This window comes from Sceloporus undulatus, chromosome 5 (assembly GCF_019175285.1).
Source record: "Sceloporus undulatus isolate JIND9_A2432 ecotype Alabama chromosome 5, SceUnd_v1.1, whole genome shotgun sequence".
NCBI lineage: Eukaryota > Metazoa > Chordata > Lepidosauria > Squamata > Phrynosomatidae > Sceloporus > Sceloporus undulatus.
The window spans coordinates 25,603,857-25,619,023 of record NC_056526.1 but is presented as its reverse complement, the minus strand read 5'-3'; the positions used below and the strand labels follow the sequence as shown (position 1 = coordinate 25,619,023).

Here is a 15,167-nt window from a genome sequence, read left to right as displayed (position 1 = left end):
CCCACATATGGGAAAAAGAGTGTATGCTCAAGCCCCATTATTTCTGATGGGGCTTGCCTTCCACGTAACCTCAAAACCGAGGAAGGCAAGCCTGCCTATTGGGGGGGGGGGGGGCTGTAGTTATACAGTTGGCCCTCCTTATAGGTGGGCTTGCCTTCTGCGGCTTTGAGCTCACATGGAAGGCAAACCCAGGCAGAAATAACAGGGTGTGTACTCGCGATGCACGACCTGTGCGCCACTGCGAGCACGTGCCCCATTATTTCCTATGGGGCTTGAACATATGCTCTTTTCCCATACACGGGGGGGGGACGGATCCCCCACATATGGGAGGGCAGACTGTGTTCATTCTTGACAATTCAGAAATACTCAGCATCTTTGGTGCTGGAATACTCAGCAATGCTAACTGACTCAACATGAAATGACTGAAGGATGAATACACATATTCATATTTGAGGAGGTTTGGTTAAAGATAATTTCACACCTGGCTGTTATTATACTCACACATCAGAAGGTGAGGGGCAGAGAGAGAACAGTTTTAATCAATGAGATAAACTTTAAACTATTTCCAAATGTGCTACAGTACATACATAACCTGGAATCTTTGCTCCTCTGTAGCATCCAGAGAAGGTGGTGTTTACTATTTCAAAAGCACACATGAAGTGGACAAAGCTACACTCTGGATATAAACCCGGAGTGGAGTTAGAGAGGGAATAAAAGAAAGCACTAGCACCTCTTTTCAACTAAGTATGCCCTACAAATAGCAACAATCTGGGTAACTGAAATTAATATAGATTATTACACCACCTTTTGTTGCCTGGTTGCTGATAGGAGGTGGATTTGATGCTGGCCGCTTGGTTGGATGAAGAGGTACAGACAATGATGTTTCACCATATGGTCTGTCAGGACTAAGGCTGCCATCACTTAACCTGCATTCCGCTTCAGTCAAGCTACAGTCCTGTGTACACTTGCCATGTGGGAAGTTCAAGCCATTATTTTGTAAGTGACTTCTGTTTTCTTGAATTCTGTAACTGACCTCCAATGCACCTTCCTTCTTAACATATTTCTGAGTTTTGTTTGTATCCTGTAGAGGGGGAAAAATCAATTAGACTCTGTAATGCTGGGCATATGCAACATTTAAGGATGCACATATGTAGCAAGGACGTAGCCGGGGGGGGGGTGTTGGGGGGTCTGGTCCCCCCCTTCAGGCCCTGGGGGCATTCAAGCTCCTTCCTCCCCCCCTCCTCCTCTCCATTAAAACCACGGAGCTCCGAGAGGGGAAGGGGGAAAGACAAACCAAGCTCTTTCCCTTTCATTTCCATAGGAGTCTGGCTTCCACTCCTCCTCCCTTGTTCTTTTGCCAAAATAAAAGTCTCTTCCAGGGAGGGAGGAAGAGTGGGAGGGTGTGTGAATCAAGGGGGCACTTTAAACCTCCTCCGTCCCCTCCATCAAAAGCACGGAGCAGGACTAGAGGGAAAAATTCACTGGGAGCAGGCTGAGAGAGAGAGGGAGGGAGGGAGGGAGGGCGGAAGAATGGGAGGGTGAGGAGGCTCTCCTGCCGGCCCTGGCAAAGCCAGGAGGAGCCCAAGTGCCGCCCCTAAACTTCTGTTGCGGGGCCTGAGGGGAGGGGCCAAAAAGCCCTGGAGGAGAGGGAGCGACAGGAAGCTGCATCAGGCTGCATCCACACTCAAGAAATAACCAGGTTTGGCAGCGATTTAACTCTTTTGTGGCTCTTGGCTATGGAATTCTGGGAGTTAGCATGTTCTGGGGTCCAGATATCTAGGCTTGGCCCTTTTCTGCTCCTTCCAGCCTTGTTTTTTTCTCATTTTTAAAATAAAAATAAAATAAAATACACTTAGCTGGCCCCTTTTCAGCATATCAATGGGGATGCTTTGATGGAGAGTTCCTGCATGGCAGAATGGGGTTGGACTGGATCAGGGCCCTTCTTGGGGTCTCTTCCAACTCTAGGATTCTAGGATTAATTAATTAACCTAAGGACTCAATCTAAAGATCTTGGCCTCTCTGCCCTCCTGCCTTGGAAGCAAAGTCCATTGGAAGACCTCTGGGTTTTACTTTGCAAAGAGTTTTTATTTTCCTTATTTTTGCCTTTTTAAAGGAGTTTCCCCAAAATTCTGCCAGAGGATGAATTGGGGCTCTGGAGTCCTATGGCTCTGCTCCAGGCAATGCTAGACTGCAGGGCCCATCATCCAGCAGCACCACAGACTGCTGGGAACTGCAGTCTAATAAGGTGCACACTGCAGAAATAATCCAGTTCAACACCACTTTAATGCTATGGAAAATCCTGGGATTTGTAGTATGTTGTGGCACCAGAGCTCTCTGACAAAGAATGCTAAATATCTCACAAAACTACAATACCCAGATGTTGTTGTTGTTGTTGTTATTTTCTTAAATCCCGCCTTTCTCCCAATATACAGACTCAAGGTGGTGATTTTCCATAGCATTAATCTATAGTATATCTTTCTACAATGTAGATTGACACCTCCATTACATAATTTGTTGAGGATGCTTTGACTGGGAGTTCCTGCATGGCAGAATGGGGTTGGACTGGATCAGGGCCCTTCTAGGGGTCTCTTCTAACTCTATGATTCCATGATTCTGTAGCACTCTGAGCCTACTGTGATTTTAATTGTTTTTAAATGTATAACATTTTAAAGTTATAAAGTCTTATAATGCAAGCCATGCACTGATGGACTATTGCACTATAATTTTGTATTTATTGATTTTATACCCTGCCTTTCTCCCAAAATAGGATTCTCTTAAATGGGTTTGTTTATTATAAAAAGAAAGGAACGTATAATGGCTTGGAATTAAAAATTATGATAGATAGATAGATAGATAGATAGATAGATAGATAGATAGATAGATAGATAAGTCTTGGAATTAAAAAGTGTGTGTGTGTGTGTGTGTGTGTGTCTTAAAATTAAAAATTCCTCTTGGAAGTGGGAATGAAATGTTGTGTGGATGCAGCCTGGGTTCTTAGCTCAGCTCAGAAGTTGGAATGCAGTGTCTCAAAGCATGAGCAGAGTGTCTCTGAGCATGAACAGAGTGGCTGCCGCTCATTGCTTGAACAGCTGCGCTTTGCTTTATCGAGCTGAATTTATCTGATGTAAACGCCTTCAGAGGAAGGACTCAGTTTGCATCTGCACTGAAAAAAATAATCCAGTTTGATGCCACTTTAGCTGCCCTTGGCACCATATTGTGGAATGCTGGGACTTGTAGTTTGTTGTGGCACCTGACAGAGAAGGCCAAACAGCTTCTCAAAACTACAAATCCCAAGATTCCATAGCAGCACGGAGCCATAACGGAAGTTCAAGTGGTGCCATTCTAATGTAAACGCTCAACCTCCTTTTTGTGTCGGGGGGGGGGGGCTCTTAGCTTCTCAAAATGGTGGCACTTAGTCTGGACCCCCCCTTCCCAAAATCCTGGCTACGTCCCTGTATGTAGGCTTCAATGACACAGCAGCACTTTCTTTAAATCCAATTATAAACTCAATTTCTTATTACTTTATTTATAAAGAATTCAATTCTATGAACAGATAGAGTTACAGCTAAATAAAAGCCAGTTAAAATAAGGCTAATGTCATGGCAGAAAGTGAAACAGAGGTGACTGATATGCTATTGTTAATGACGCTGCACAAACCTAACCGGTAGCATAAGTGCCAGCAACACCTCTGTGGAGAAGGAACCGCATAGACATGACACAAATAAATATTCAATACACACAAACAGCCATGCAACACAACTGTTCAAAACACAGTTGCAAATAATGAACAGTTTGACATAGTAGCAAAAATATAAATTAACAGCTGGAACTCCTAATATCACCTATTTGTAATGAGTGACACATATGTAGAAATGATACACATTACATGCTTCATCAAAATATTAAAGCAATGTATATTTTCATATAGATGCTAGAACGTTTAGCACTTATAGGAGTTTGTCACACAAAGGAGATCCCGGAAAAATCACGTAATTATGTGAAACAATTTCACATGACATCGCACAAGACCCACCATTAAAGTGGTCACAAAGAAGCATTAACGTGCATCTTTTTACTTTCGGGATTTCAGCGACAATGCATTTCTGATATCACTTTATTTGCACAATTGCATGTGATAATCATTCTCACAATTACTCGCTATTTTTTCTTTTTTGTGGGATGTTTTCAATGTGCTTTTATTGCTCTTTAATGTTGAAATTAGCCCCAGTGTGATAAACTCCATAGTTTTTATTTACTTGATAGGAAATTGCGAAACACATTTAAAGGACACATAACTAAATATCAGAGCTGAACTGGCAAATTAACAGTTTCCAAAATTCCAATACTTTCCTACCTCCCAACATCAAAATATACTGAAATCTCCTATAATGGGCGTAGATCCTATCGTTCCCACAGTTTTCACAGTAAAGAGAATTTACATAGTAACAACAATTGCTCTGGGGTGTCAAATACTACAACACTACCTGCAGGCATCTGAAAAAGCCAACACTATAGCCAAAATGCAACAAACCCTCTACTGAAATAAAGTTCAGGTCTCTGGGAAGATCTATTTTAGAAGACTTTGGGGGACAAAACACATGTGCCCACATTACTAATTCAACCTTCAGGTGATCTCCAATCATTCTGGGCCCCACTCTGACATTTCTCTTCTTGCCATTTTACTGTTCATTATTTTAAAAAAAACATCTCAAGAAATACATCTATTACCAAATGAACATGGCAATGTCATAGAACAGTAGATTCAAGTTAGTGATACAGTTAGTGCCATACAGATGCAGAGGGCAACTGAAAACTTTACAGAATGGGGCATATCCACATCAACATAAAACAGCTCTGAATATTTAGACTGCTGTGAACTGAGCATACTATTTAACATCTTACCTGAGGATTTACTTTAGAAATGACATTTAATGTTGTAGCTAATGTTGATGCTCCTGCATCTTTTTCTTCTTTTATGTGCTTACCTGAACAGAAATTAAACAGAAACATTTAAACATTATACTGGATATGTGAAATTGAAGGCTTTCACAGCCAGCATCCATAGTTTTTTGTGGGTTTTCCAGGCTATGTGGCCACATTTTAGAAGAATTTGTTCCTGATGTTTTGCCTGCATCTGTGGCTGGCATTGTCACAGGATGGTGGTATGGAAGTATGTGGGGTATATATATTTGTGTGACCCTTGGATGGAAGGAAGTGATTTACATGTTAATCTGTGTGTTGATCTGTTGTTTAATGGCAAGGCCTTAGGAGAGGAGAATATGTGAGAGGATGTGTGTGTCTATTTAATTAGGAATCCATTGTCTGAGGGGAAACCCCCTGACCCTAGGTAGTGTTCATTTGCATGTATTGAGGGTAGAAAACACTGAAATTCTGGATCATACCAGCACCTACCAGGTCAAAACGCACAGGGAGGCCACTGAAATCCACTAACACTTGGACAACTTCAAAAGGAAAGAAGAAACACAGAAAGTAAACAAAGTCTGGCTACCAGTCCTGAAGAACACCAAAATCAAGACTCAGTACATGCAAATGAACACTATCTAGAGTCAGGGAGTTTCCCTGTAGACAATGGATTCCTAATTAAATAGACACACATATCCTTCCACATATCCTCCCCTCCTCCTAAGGCCTTGCCATTCAACAAAAGACCAAGACACAGATTAACACGTAAGTCACTTCTTCCCAACCAAAATAAAATACAGTGGGTCCTTGGTATCTGCAGATGCTCATCCCATTGTCTTCGATAGTAGTGTGGCCACGCAGCCGCACCACCATTGAAAACAATGGGACTTTGCCGTCCCATCCCGCCTTAAGGTCACCTTGTGGCTGCTGCCACTTTCCCCCTTCTTTCCTCCCCTCCTCCTCCTCCTCCTCTTCATCTTATCCCTCCATCACCACTGCATCCCCCCATCTTCCTTTCTCCTCCTCCTCTGCTGCCCCCCACGGACTTGCCAGCTGCGGATGCTCAAATCTGCGGATGGCAAGTTCGCAGATACAGGGGATGGACTGTATACACAAGTATATATACCACATACTTCCATGCCACCACCCTAGGAAGATGCCAGCCACAGATGCAGGTAAAATGTCAGGAATATTTTCTTTCAGGATGCAGCCATATAGCCCGGAAAACCCACAGGAAACTATTATACTGGATAGCTTGTAAATACCTGTTATAAAGTACAAAAGATTTATTTTCTTGACAAATCATCTTCTATAGATAACTTTGCTCGCTGTTTGTTCATTCTTTTTTTACTCACCCCTACTTATTTTTCACACACTCTTTCACCTAATGTATAGTCAGAGCAATCAGAGGTTTCACTAATCTTGAAAGGGATCACATTATACATTCCTATTAACAAGCTTGCTATTTTAATTTAGTTTTGTTCAGGCATGAAGCAAATAACTCCCCACACATAACTAGTATCTAAAACCACATTATATTCCATAAAAAAACCTTCCTCTCACATAATGCAGAATGCCATAAAATCTCCCTGCAATTGACTTCTATGTGTGATATATTTTTTATTGTTCAGATGAAGCAGATTCCTATTCAGATAATGCAAAAGCTAACTATTCCATAAAAGGCCTACCATTTTCTTCATGCAAGCAATAGCAGCAGCTGACTTGCAAAGAACCTCACAGACAATGCCTTCAGTCCACAAATAAAGAATCTCAGAGAGTCCAAAAGCTGTTTTCCACACAGCACTAACCCATCACTTCCAGTTTCTCAAAAAACTTTTCAGGTGGGGAGGCAAAGACAATATACAGATAATGTACTTTTTTTAGAGGAAGCATGAGTCACCCTTAAAGGAAAAGAAAGGTGAGGTAGAGGATCTTTGGGGATTGCAAAAGTAGCCTTGGTGCTTGCATGCTGTACAGGCTACTTACTGTAATTCCAACCCTACTTTTAGTCTGTTTGGGAAAGGGTGATCAGATCTACTGGGTGATATCACTGAAATTACAAAGGCAGCCTAGATTAGCTCTGCTCTGCAGTGGCTACTGTGAGGACTTAAAAGTGAAAAATCACAAACATGCTATAATTATCAAAGGCTACTGAGATCAGCCACACATTCCTTTAAGACTTTAGGTAGCATCAGATTTTTCCTAGTATGTAAATGTATTAAGGGATTTTCCTTCATACCAAAAAAATTAAGCATTTTGAATCAATACCTTTGCCATCTGGATTTCTTTGTTGCCATAGATATATATTGGTGGAAGAGCATCAAATAGATTACAGTTGAGACAACATCTGCTGTCACAGCTGTCAGCATATTGTGGTTACTTGTTTTTGCTACAAGCAAAAGCAAACATACTGCTGTTTCCTTTAAGTGATGAAATAAAAAAGCTACTTGCACAAAGCATGAATCTGATCAAATTGTAGACTGAAAACTAATCCACACTATGGCTCTTTTATTACAGGTTTTCTTCTACAGCAAGGACCTGCACTCCTGCATGTATCTAACTGAACTACTTCCTTAACTGAATATTGCATGATTTGTCACCTTTAACAAAAGGTTGTGATTCATTAAATATGTAAATTAAAGTACCCCAGGACCAGCAAATTGGCATTAGACGATTCACTGAAATTAATGATATTTCTTCATATTTAGGGTCACATTATAAACTATCCTGCTAGAATTCATAATTATCCCATTATTTTATTATTTTCCATTTTGACAAAGTCATATTTTGCCATTATGAAAACATTTTTTAAAATCTGAGTCTCAGTTTTGAGTCATAAAAATACTACAGAAGTTCAGGACTTCAAACATTATAACATTTTTAACACTGAATTTTCTGTTTGTCTGTTCTCAATGAATATTTTCTCAAAACCACTTTAACACTTTCCCCAAAACTTTGTTTCCACTGTATATAAAATGTTGCATTTACTAGTGCTTTTGCTATAGTAGTATTTTCACATACGAAACACAGACTTAATATAGTTGTCATTAATCCCATAAACAGCTACTGGACTCTTTTTATCCTTATCTGACATTCAGTAATCTGATAACATGAATGCTATGCACGTAATTACTTCTCCGGCTGGAAAAATGCACTTTTGTTACTGCAAGAATGCATGACCCACTGGCATTTTTTGATTATCGCTGAAATCATGGCATGACACTGCCAATTATAAACTGATTAGTACATCAGTGTCATAATCAATATGTTGATGCATTGTGCTGTTAATATATAAATCACTTCATAGAAGAGGGAAAATTCATCTGAACTATGGGCCTTCTAACCTTATTTGTAATGCAGTGAAGGAGGCACACATGTTTTCAGCAGCCACTGCCTTTTAACTAGAGATTACTTGCTCAACTAGACAAGCTTTAAGCTTTACCAATATGGTAAGTCAATTGCATTTATTTTTTCTTTCATGATAAACATATAGGTAAGAAAGGCACGGTACAGTGCCAGGAAGAGGGAGTGGCCTCTTGTTGCTGCGTAGCAGCGCCGCAGCCACCAAAAAGTGGCTCCTTTTTGTGCCGACGCAAATAGCTTGCGGCGCAAGCACATCGCTGCTGCGTGGCTCCATTTGGATGCCACGCAGCAGTGACATCATTGCTGCACACGCCATCTATTCAGCACCACACAGCAAGAACTCCCTTGTCACATGCGAGGGGTAAGTGGGCCGGGCGCCTCTCGCACGTGACAAGGGCATCCTTCGGGGCCGGTATGTACTGGGCCCAAATTGGCTTAGAAAGCTAGAAATAAAAATCAGAACTGAAAAATTAATATGTAGTATTACAAACATTTAATTGATCTGGGCTACCTGACAGTTAACCTTCAGCTAATTCAGCCATGGAACCAACCACCTTTTGAAACCTATAGTTTAAGCCTTTTTAACGTTTGGAACAATATACAGCTGCACGACAACCTACCGCATTCTGTTTTATGACTGTGGGAAGACATCTTCTCTTTATGTCTACTTTTGGGATAGCTTCTGTGTTCCTGAAGAGAGCTTCCTCTGTTAGTGCAGTCTGTGCTCTGTGTATTACCTGGTAAACAAGTGGTATAGTGCAATCCTGCCATAGAAAGCATGCCCTGAATAGCTTCTTCCTCCATACTCCTCGAGGTAGGATATTCCCTAAAAAAAATCAGTAGGGGATACAATGTTGTTTCATAGACACAAAAAAAGATTTTATATTCCTGTTCAATGGAAAGAAAGGAGTACAATTTTGTTTGAAAAGCCACTATTAATTCAGTTCTCCCATTCTTCAACTCACCTTTTATTTGCAGTTTCATGTGTAGATGGCTTCTGTGTGGTTTGAAAGAGATCATATGTTATTTTAGATTCCATTTTAAAATTTAAAGTTTCTTCCTGTTTCTCATCACCTGAGCATTCTGACTCCTCTACAGAGGAATCCTTTTGCTGAATGGAGGAGAGGGAAATCCATTAGCATTTCATGGAATACACAATCAGTGGCTACAGTAAAGGACATTGAGTATTTTAGTAACATGGAATTATTATCAGATAAATACATTATAACAAAAATCAGAACTGCAAAAATCGGATGTTAGTGGATTAACATCTTTATTCCTATACAAAATGCTTTAGCATTAACCCTAGCAATGTCATTTTAGTTGAAATTCTAGAATTCTAAATAGCAGAGCTTAAGGGTGTATAAAAGGCCGGGCAAAGCAAATAATAAAGATTATAGTTGTTGTTATTGTTATTATTAAAATATATTGTTAAAGATAAAGCTATTAGTAGTAGTCATTGAGAGTAAAAATATTGTTATTTATTTCTTCCACCATTCAGGAACATCTTTCTAGGTGACAAAATTCTGGGCACTTCTGACACAATTATTGACTTATATTTAGATACATGATATTAACTTAACTGAGGAGTCATTCACACTATGAAATAACCTCAGTGCAGTTGGGGGGGGGGGCAAAAAAAATCTGACCTGGTGCACAAAAGGATCCGGATCTTTGGTAGTGGCAACTACTGATTTGGATCCATGCCACTGCGTCCTCCTCCTCCCTCCTCCCTCTTCACACTTTTTGTGGCAAATTTCTTCAGAGGGGTTTGTGATGGCTATTATCTGAGGCTAAGAGAGTGTGGCTGCTGTCATGCCACAGCCTTTTCTTCCCTCCTCCTCCTCTCCCCCACACCACTGCTGCACCACCGCCTTTTACTCCTACTCCTCTTCCTCCCTCCTCTATCCTCCTTCCTCCTGTTCCCAACTGCAGCCGCCGCTTGCCCCCTCCTCCCCTGATCTTCCTTTCTCCTCTTCCTCCTGCCCCTGACTGCTGCCGCCACTGTTTGCCTTCTCTTCCTCTCTGATCTTCCTGCTTCCTCCTCTTCCCCACCCCCTCACTGCCACCACTGCCGCCATTTGCCTCCTCTTCCTCCCCTGATCTTCCTCCTCCTTCCTCTTTCTCACCCCCTCACACTGCTGTCACTTGCTTCCTCTTCCTTCTCGATGTTCCTCCTCTTCCTCACTCCCTCACTGCCACTGCCATTCCCCTCCTCTTTCTCACTTCCTCTTGCTGCCACCACCGCTGAGTCCCTTGCAGTGTGAACTGCAAGGAGCAATTCGATCAGGGTGAACATAGTGGGAACTATGACCCTGATTTATTCAGTGGGGCATCACCGAGGAGACCCCGGATCTCCTCGATGCAAAAAGGTGAGTGTGAATGAGGCCTGAAGAGTACTGTCTTTTCACCTTCATATCTGATTTGAGATGGCTCATTCACATTTCAAATCACTATCTTATATTACAGTCAGGAATCTGGAAAAGTAACCAGGAAGACCATTGTGTGTGTGTGTGTGTGTGTGTGTGTGTGTGTGTGTGTATACATATATATTTATAAAAAACCACTAAAGGAAATGGGAAGGAAGTGTATGAACATTCTGTAAATTTCTGATTTTGGATGTGCACATATAACCACATCTACCAGCCACATGATACCCCAGAATGACCTATCTTAATTCTACCTGATTCTCAAGCATCTTCCAAGATTCCTGGCTGTGCACAGAGATAAAAGTGTGAAGCTACTATAAGAAATGGCATCCTATACTACTTTTTAACTGACAATGATTTCTATATTAGAGAAACAGCATGAGTACTAAGAGCACAACAAAGCTACCTGCAAGTACGTTCTGGACATCTAGAGACAGTCCCTAAAGAAACACTTAGACAACAGGAAGAAACTGCAGAAGTGATCTATGTAATATAACTGGAGCAGATTTTAGCTTATAAGGAACAGCTTCTCTTTGAAAGCCAGGCCTTAAGCAACAAAAAAGTAAACATAATGTTGTTGTTTTAAGTATTTAAAGATCTGACAGTTAAAAAATAGGCCAGGATGGGTCCTGTAAGTATGGTCCCTACTGCAACCAATGCTTCTGTCAGCACAAACACAGCACTCTTTCATTTTTGACTGAAGGGTGGAGAACGGATTGACTCATGTAATCAATAAATTCTAAGTCCTGGCATCCATTATGCAAATAGTTTTGCTACTGTGGAACCCAACGGAACTGTGTTGGCATATACTTATGTTACACTAACTGTATACAGGATTTTATAAATGAAAGTTTTAGGAGTCATCATCTACCTATTTCTATCTAGACTGGCAGACCTTTTGTTTAATATATTGTTTTAAATCAAGAATGTGGAAAATGTGTACCTCCCAACACCCCCTTCCTCAACAGCAACTATCTTTTAAAAAAATTGCTAACCAAACCACCACTGCTATACCTGTATTGGAATTGAGGGCCCTTTAGGTCTCTTCCAACTCTATGATTCTATGATTCTACTTAATTACCCCCTCCCTGACTACTGCCACACATCCTGACACTCCCTACACATCCAGCTGCTTCTCTGTGATAATATATACCAAGAGATTGATCAGAGCTTGATCACAGAAGAGGAGAATGAGAGAGAAGCGTGCACCACAGTCAGAGAGCATTTAGATGAAAGTATCCTTAAATGCCCCCCCTCCCAGTGGCCTCCCTTGCAGCCTTAGAGAGAGATGATGGCAATCAGAAGGGAGAGAAAGAAACCATGCATGCAAGCTGAGAAACAGAAAGACCGATCAGAGATAGAAAGTTTCATCAAAAGCTTCTGTAAATTCCCTCCATCTCACTTTGCTACCACATCTGCCTTCATTTGTGTTAAAGCTGCACATTTAAATCACCTCACACTCAAATCCCCAAAATAAGAGACCTGGAAATGAAAAGAATTATGCTTCTGAAATGAATGAAAAAATGTTTTTAAAAATAGCTCTCAAAAAAGAGATTTACTGCTGAAAGTCTAACCACTTCCTGGCATGTCTGTAGGACAGGACTATCACTGCTAGAATGAAGAACCGCCCAATGCCTGGTGCTTTCAAGAACTGCCAGCAGGTCTTGCTGTCTTGATTCTTCTAGCTTTCACAAGAATCAAGTAATCAGGTAAACGAGATCAAAATGTTTCAATTATATTATACTCAAATTAAGTTAAGATTAAAATTGATTATGTGGCAAATTGTTTTCAGAGAAATATCTACATCAGGATGTCTCCACCTCCATTACTAGAAAAATATTTTGTTACTTATGAAATAATGCTACTGCAATTTATTTATGAAATATAATTCAATTAATGCAATGCACTCATAATCAATTGACATTACGTATTTTACAAATTCTATTAGGTATAATCCAAATAGGATGGGAAGGTGCTGCTGAACTCATGAGCAAGACATGAAGACACTATATACAGGTGTGTATTTGCAGTATGACTTCTTTTAAAAGTATATATCCTCCCTATTTAGTTCTTCCTTTATGTATTTTTATTCAGTAATATTAAAAATAATGTTAGGTGCAAAGTTTGGACAAAAATCAATACCACTGAAGAAAAGCTTAAAACCGCATTCTGTGTTTTGGAAAACACAGCATGCAATCTATAGCCTATCTTCAGTTGTTTTAAATTGTTATTGCTCTTCTCTCTCTTACCTGATGCATGCAAAATGCACTAACTGCATGCCAAATTTGATGTCCTTTAAATACTATAAGATTTAAGATTTAAAGATATCTCGATACTCTAGTATTTACCTGGTTAGTGCAATCAGGCTCAGATTCCTCTGAATCAGAAATATCCGAGTATTCTGAGTTCCCATTCCTGAGTTCTGATTTCACACTTTCAAAGAACACTGAAAGAGAAACAAGTTTTCCACAACTACATCACACACAAACTTTGATATCTTCATACTCTAAATCAGGGGTAGGCAACCTGCGGCCCGTGGGCCGGATGCGGCCCGGCAAGGCCTTGGGACCGGCCCCAGCCCGGTCCTGCCGCCGATTGCCGCCGGGGCCTTTGGCCTCTTGCGCGCAGGGGCAATTGTGTATAGAAGCCTCAGAAACATGCATTTATATTAACATTTTTTTAAAAAATCAGCAAATTTTTTCGCGTGTCCTCCACTTTTTTAAAAGAAGTGTCCACTATTTGAAAATTTTGTCCTACATTTGTCCCGGTTTATTTATTTATTTAAATTTTTTTTTTAAAAAAAATATTTAATTATTTATTTTTTGGCTTCGTCCCCCCAGTTGTCTGAGGGACAGCAACCTGGCCCCTGGCTCAAAAAGGTTGCCTACCCCTGCTCTAAATGACACATCACTCTGTTATTGTCATGGGGCCAGTTATACAGTTCTAATATATATAAAATCTCAAGGAAATATTTAATGCAAGGTGGTTATGTAATATAGGAATGAACGCTAACAAATGACTTCCAGTTTTTAGTAATTCAAATTCTTTTCTCTAAAAATACTGTAATTGTAAAGAAATGGTATATATTCCTTATGTAAATATTATGCCTTTGATATATACAGAGAATTCACACTAGAAATTCAGCTTAAGATAGATCAAGTGTGATTTTTCTGAGACAGTCTTTTTTTTACACATGAATAGCATATTGAATGTATTAATAACTAGTACATCCTTCTTGAGGTAGGCCACATAAACTGTTTGTTTCACCTAGGTTTGTAAACTGTTCTGATTTTTTTTTAAAAAAAAAGGTAATTCCATTCTCATTGTAAGTAGTTTTACTACTTATTACTATTCTTAAAAACTGCACATCATCTTATGATTTTTACCATCTTTTAACTAAATACATTGGGTTTAGTTAAAACTCATAAATCTCAGAAATTCAAAACATTGGTTCAACCATTGCTCAGTGCAGGCATAAACTAAATTTTTGAACTGAACTTAAAAAGTAATGAGTTAAATATTCTCCTAGCATTGCAAATTCTGGGGAATACTGAAAAATCATCCTTCTTTTTTAGTGCTGGTAATATAAATTAAACAACAAATGAAATAACATCATCAATAATATATACATGAACTAAATGTATTATACACAGTACCTCTGGATTACTAGTGCAAGGGAAACACTCACTATTCAGTGGTTTCTGCACATCTGCATTGCCTTCTGCTTCCTGGGAGTTCTGTTCTTCCTTTTTAATAGTTTTTTCCTTCTCTGATTTTGTCTTCTCATCTTCATCTTCACTGTCTGCAGTATAAAGACTTGAATCTCTAAAGGGCTGCCTCTCATCTCTGTCACAAAATAAAAACTGTGTTTATCTACTAGATTTTTACATAATCTTTATTTCCCCATCTTTTAAAATGTCATGGTCAACTTTTAATACTTGGAAATATATTCATAGAAAAAATACATTTTAGACTATAAAAATTACTTGCTATTAACAAGCAAATACAACATGTTTCTAATTCATTAAGCTGTACCATTAAGTATATTTACAAAAACGGAGGAAAAAAAAAACCCAGGAATTTCCTCATGCCCATCATGAATTCAGGCAATTCCTTTAAAGCAGTGGTTCCCAACCTTCCTAAATGCCATGACCCTTTAATACAGTTTACCATGTTGTGGTGACCCAAACCCATGAAATTATTCTCATTGCTACTTCATAACTGTAATTAAATAGGTGTTTTCCAATGGCCTTAGGGTCATTTGACCCCCAAAGGTGGTCCCACCAACAGGTTGGGAACCACTGCTTTAAAGTCTCTTTCAATTAGTTTAAAACAACTTCAGTAAGCAGGGCTGTTAGCAAATGACATTCTTTGACAGCTGTCATTGTGTGATATTCAGATACAGGTATCTCCTCTGCCGCCGCCCCAAAGAGTCTAACCATCATTTTAATT

At 39.8% G+C, this 15,167-nt stretch overlaps 1 protein-coding gene across 6 annotated transcripts in view; it reads right to left on the bottom strand.

Moving 5' to 3' along the window:
* KDM7A (lysine demethylase 7A) overlaps positions 1–15,167 on the bottom strand; it is a 54,299-nt gene that overhangs the window by 4,695 nt on the left and 34,437 nt on the right. The window contains exons 14-20 of one of the 6 annotated variants that reach the window (XR_006104307.1): positions 14,404–14,561; positions 13,064–13,161; positions 9,252–9,397; positions 8,907–9,112; positions 7,192–7,312; positions 4,903–4,985; positions 1,024–1,081 (exon numbers count right to left, since the gene is read on the bottom strand). Coding sequence is in view for 5 of the 6 variants with exons in the window: in XM_042470834.1 (XP_042326768.1) it covers positions 805–1,081; positions 4,903–4,985; positions 8,907–9,112; positions 9,252–9,397; positions 13,064–13,161; positions 14,404–14,561 (968 nt within the window). In the remaining variant the exon portion in view is untranslated. Of the gene's footprint in view, positions 1–804; positions 1,082–4,902; positions 4,986–5,242; positions 5,463–5,886; positions 6,189–7,191; positions 7,313–8,906; positions 9,113–9,251; positions 9,398–13,063; positions 13,162–14,403; positions 14,562–15,167 lie in introns of those variants that run through there. The other 5 variants (XM_042470836.1, XM_042470835.1, XM_042470834.1 and 2 more) reach the window with 5 other exon arrangements.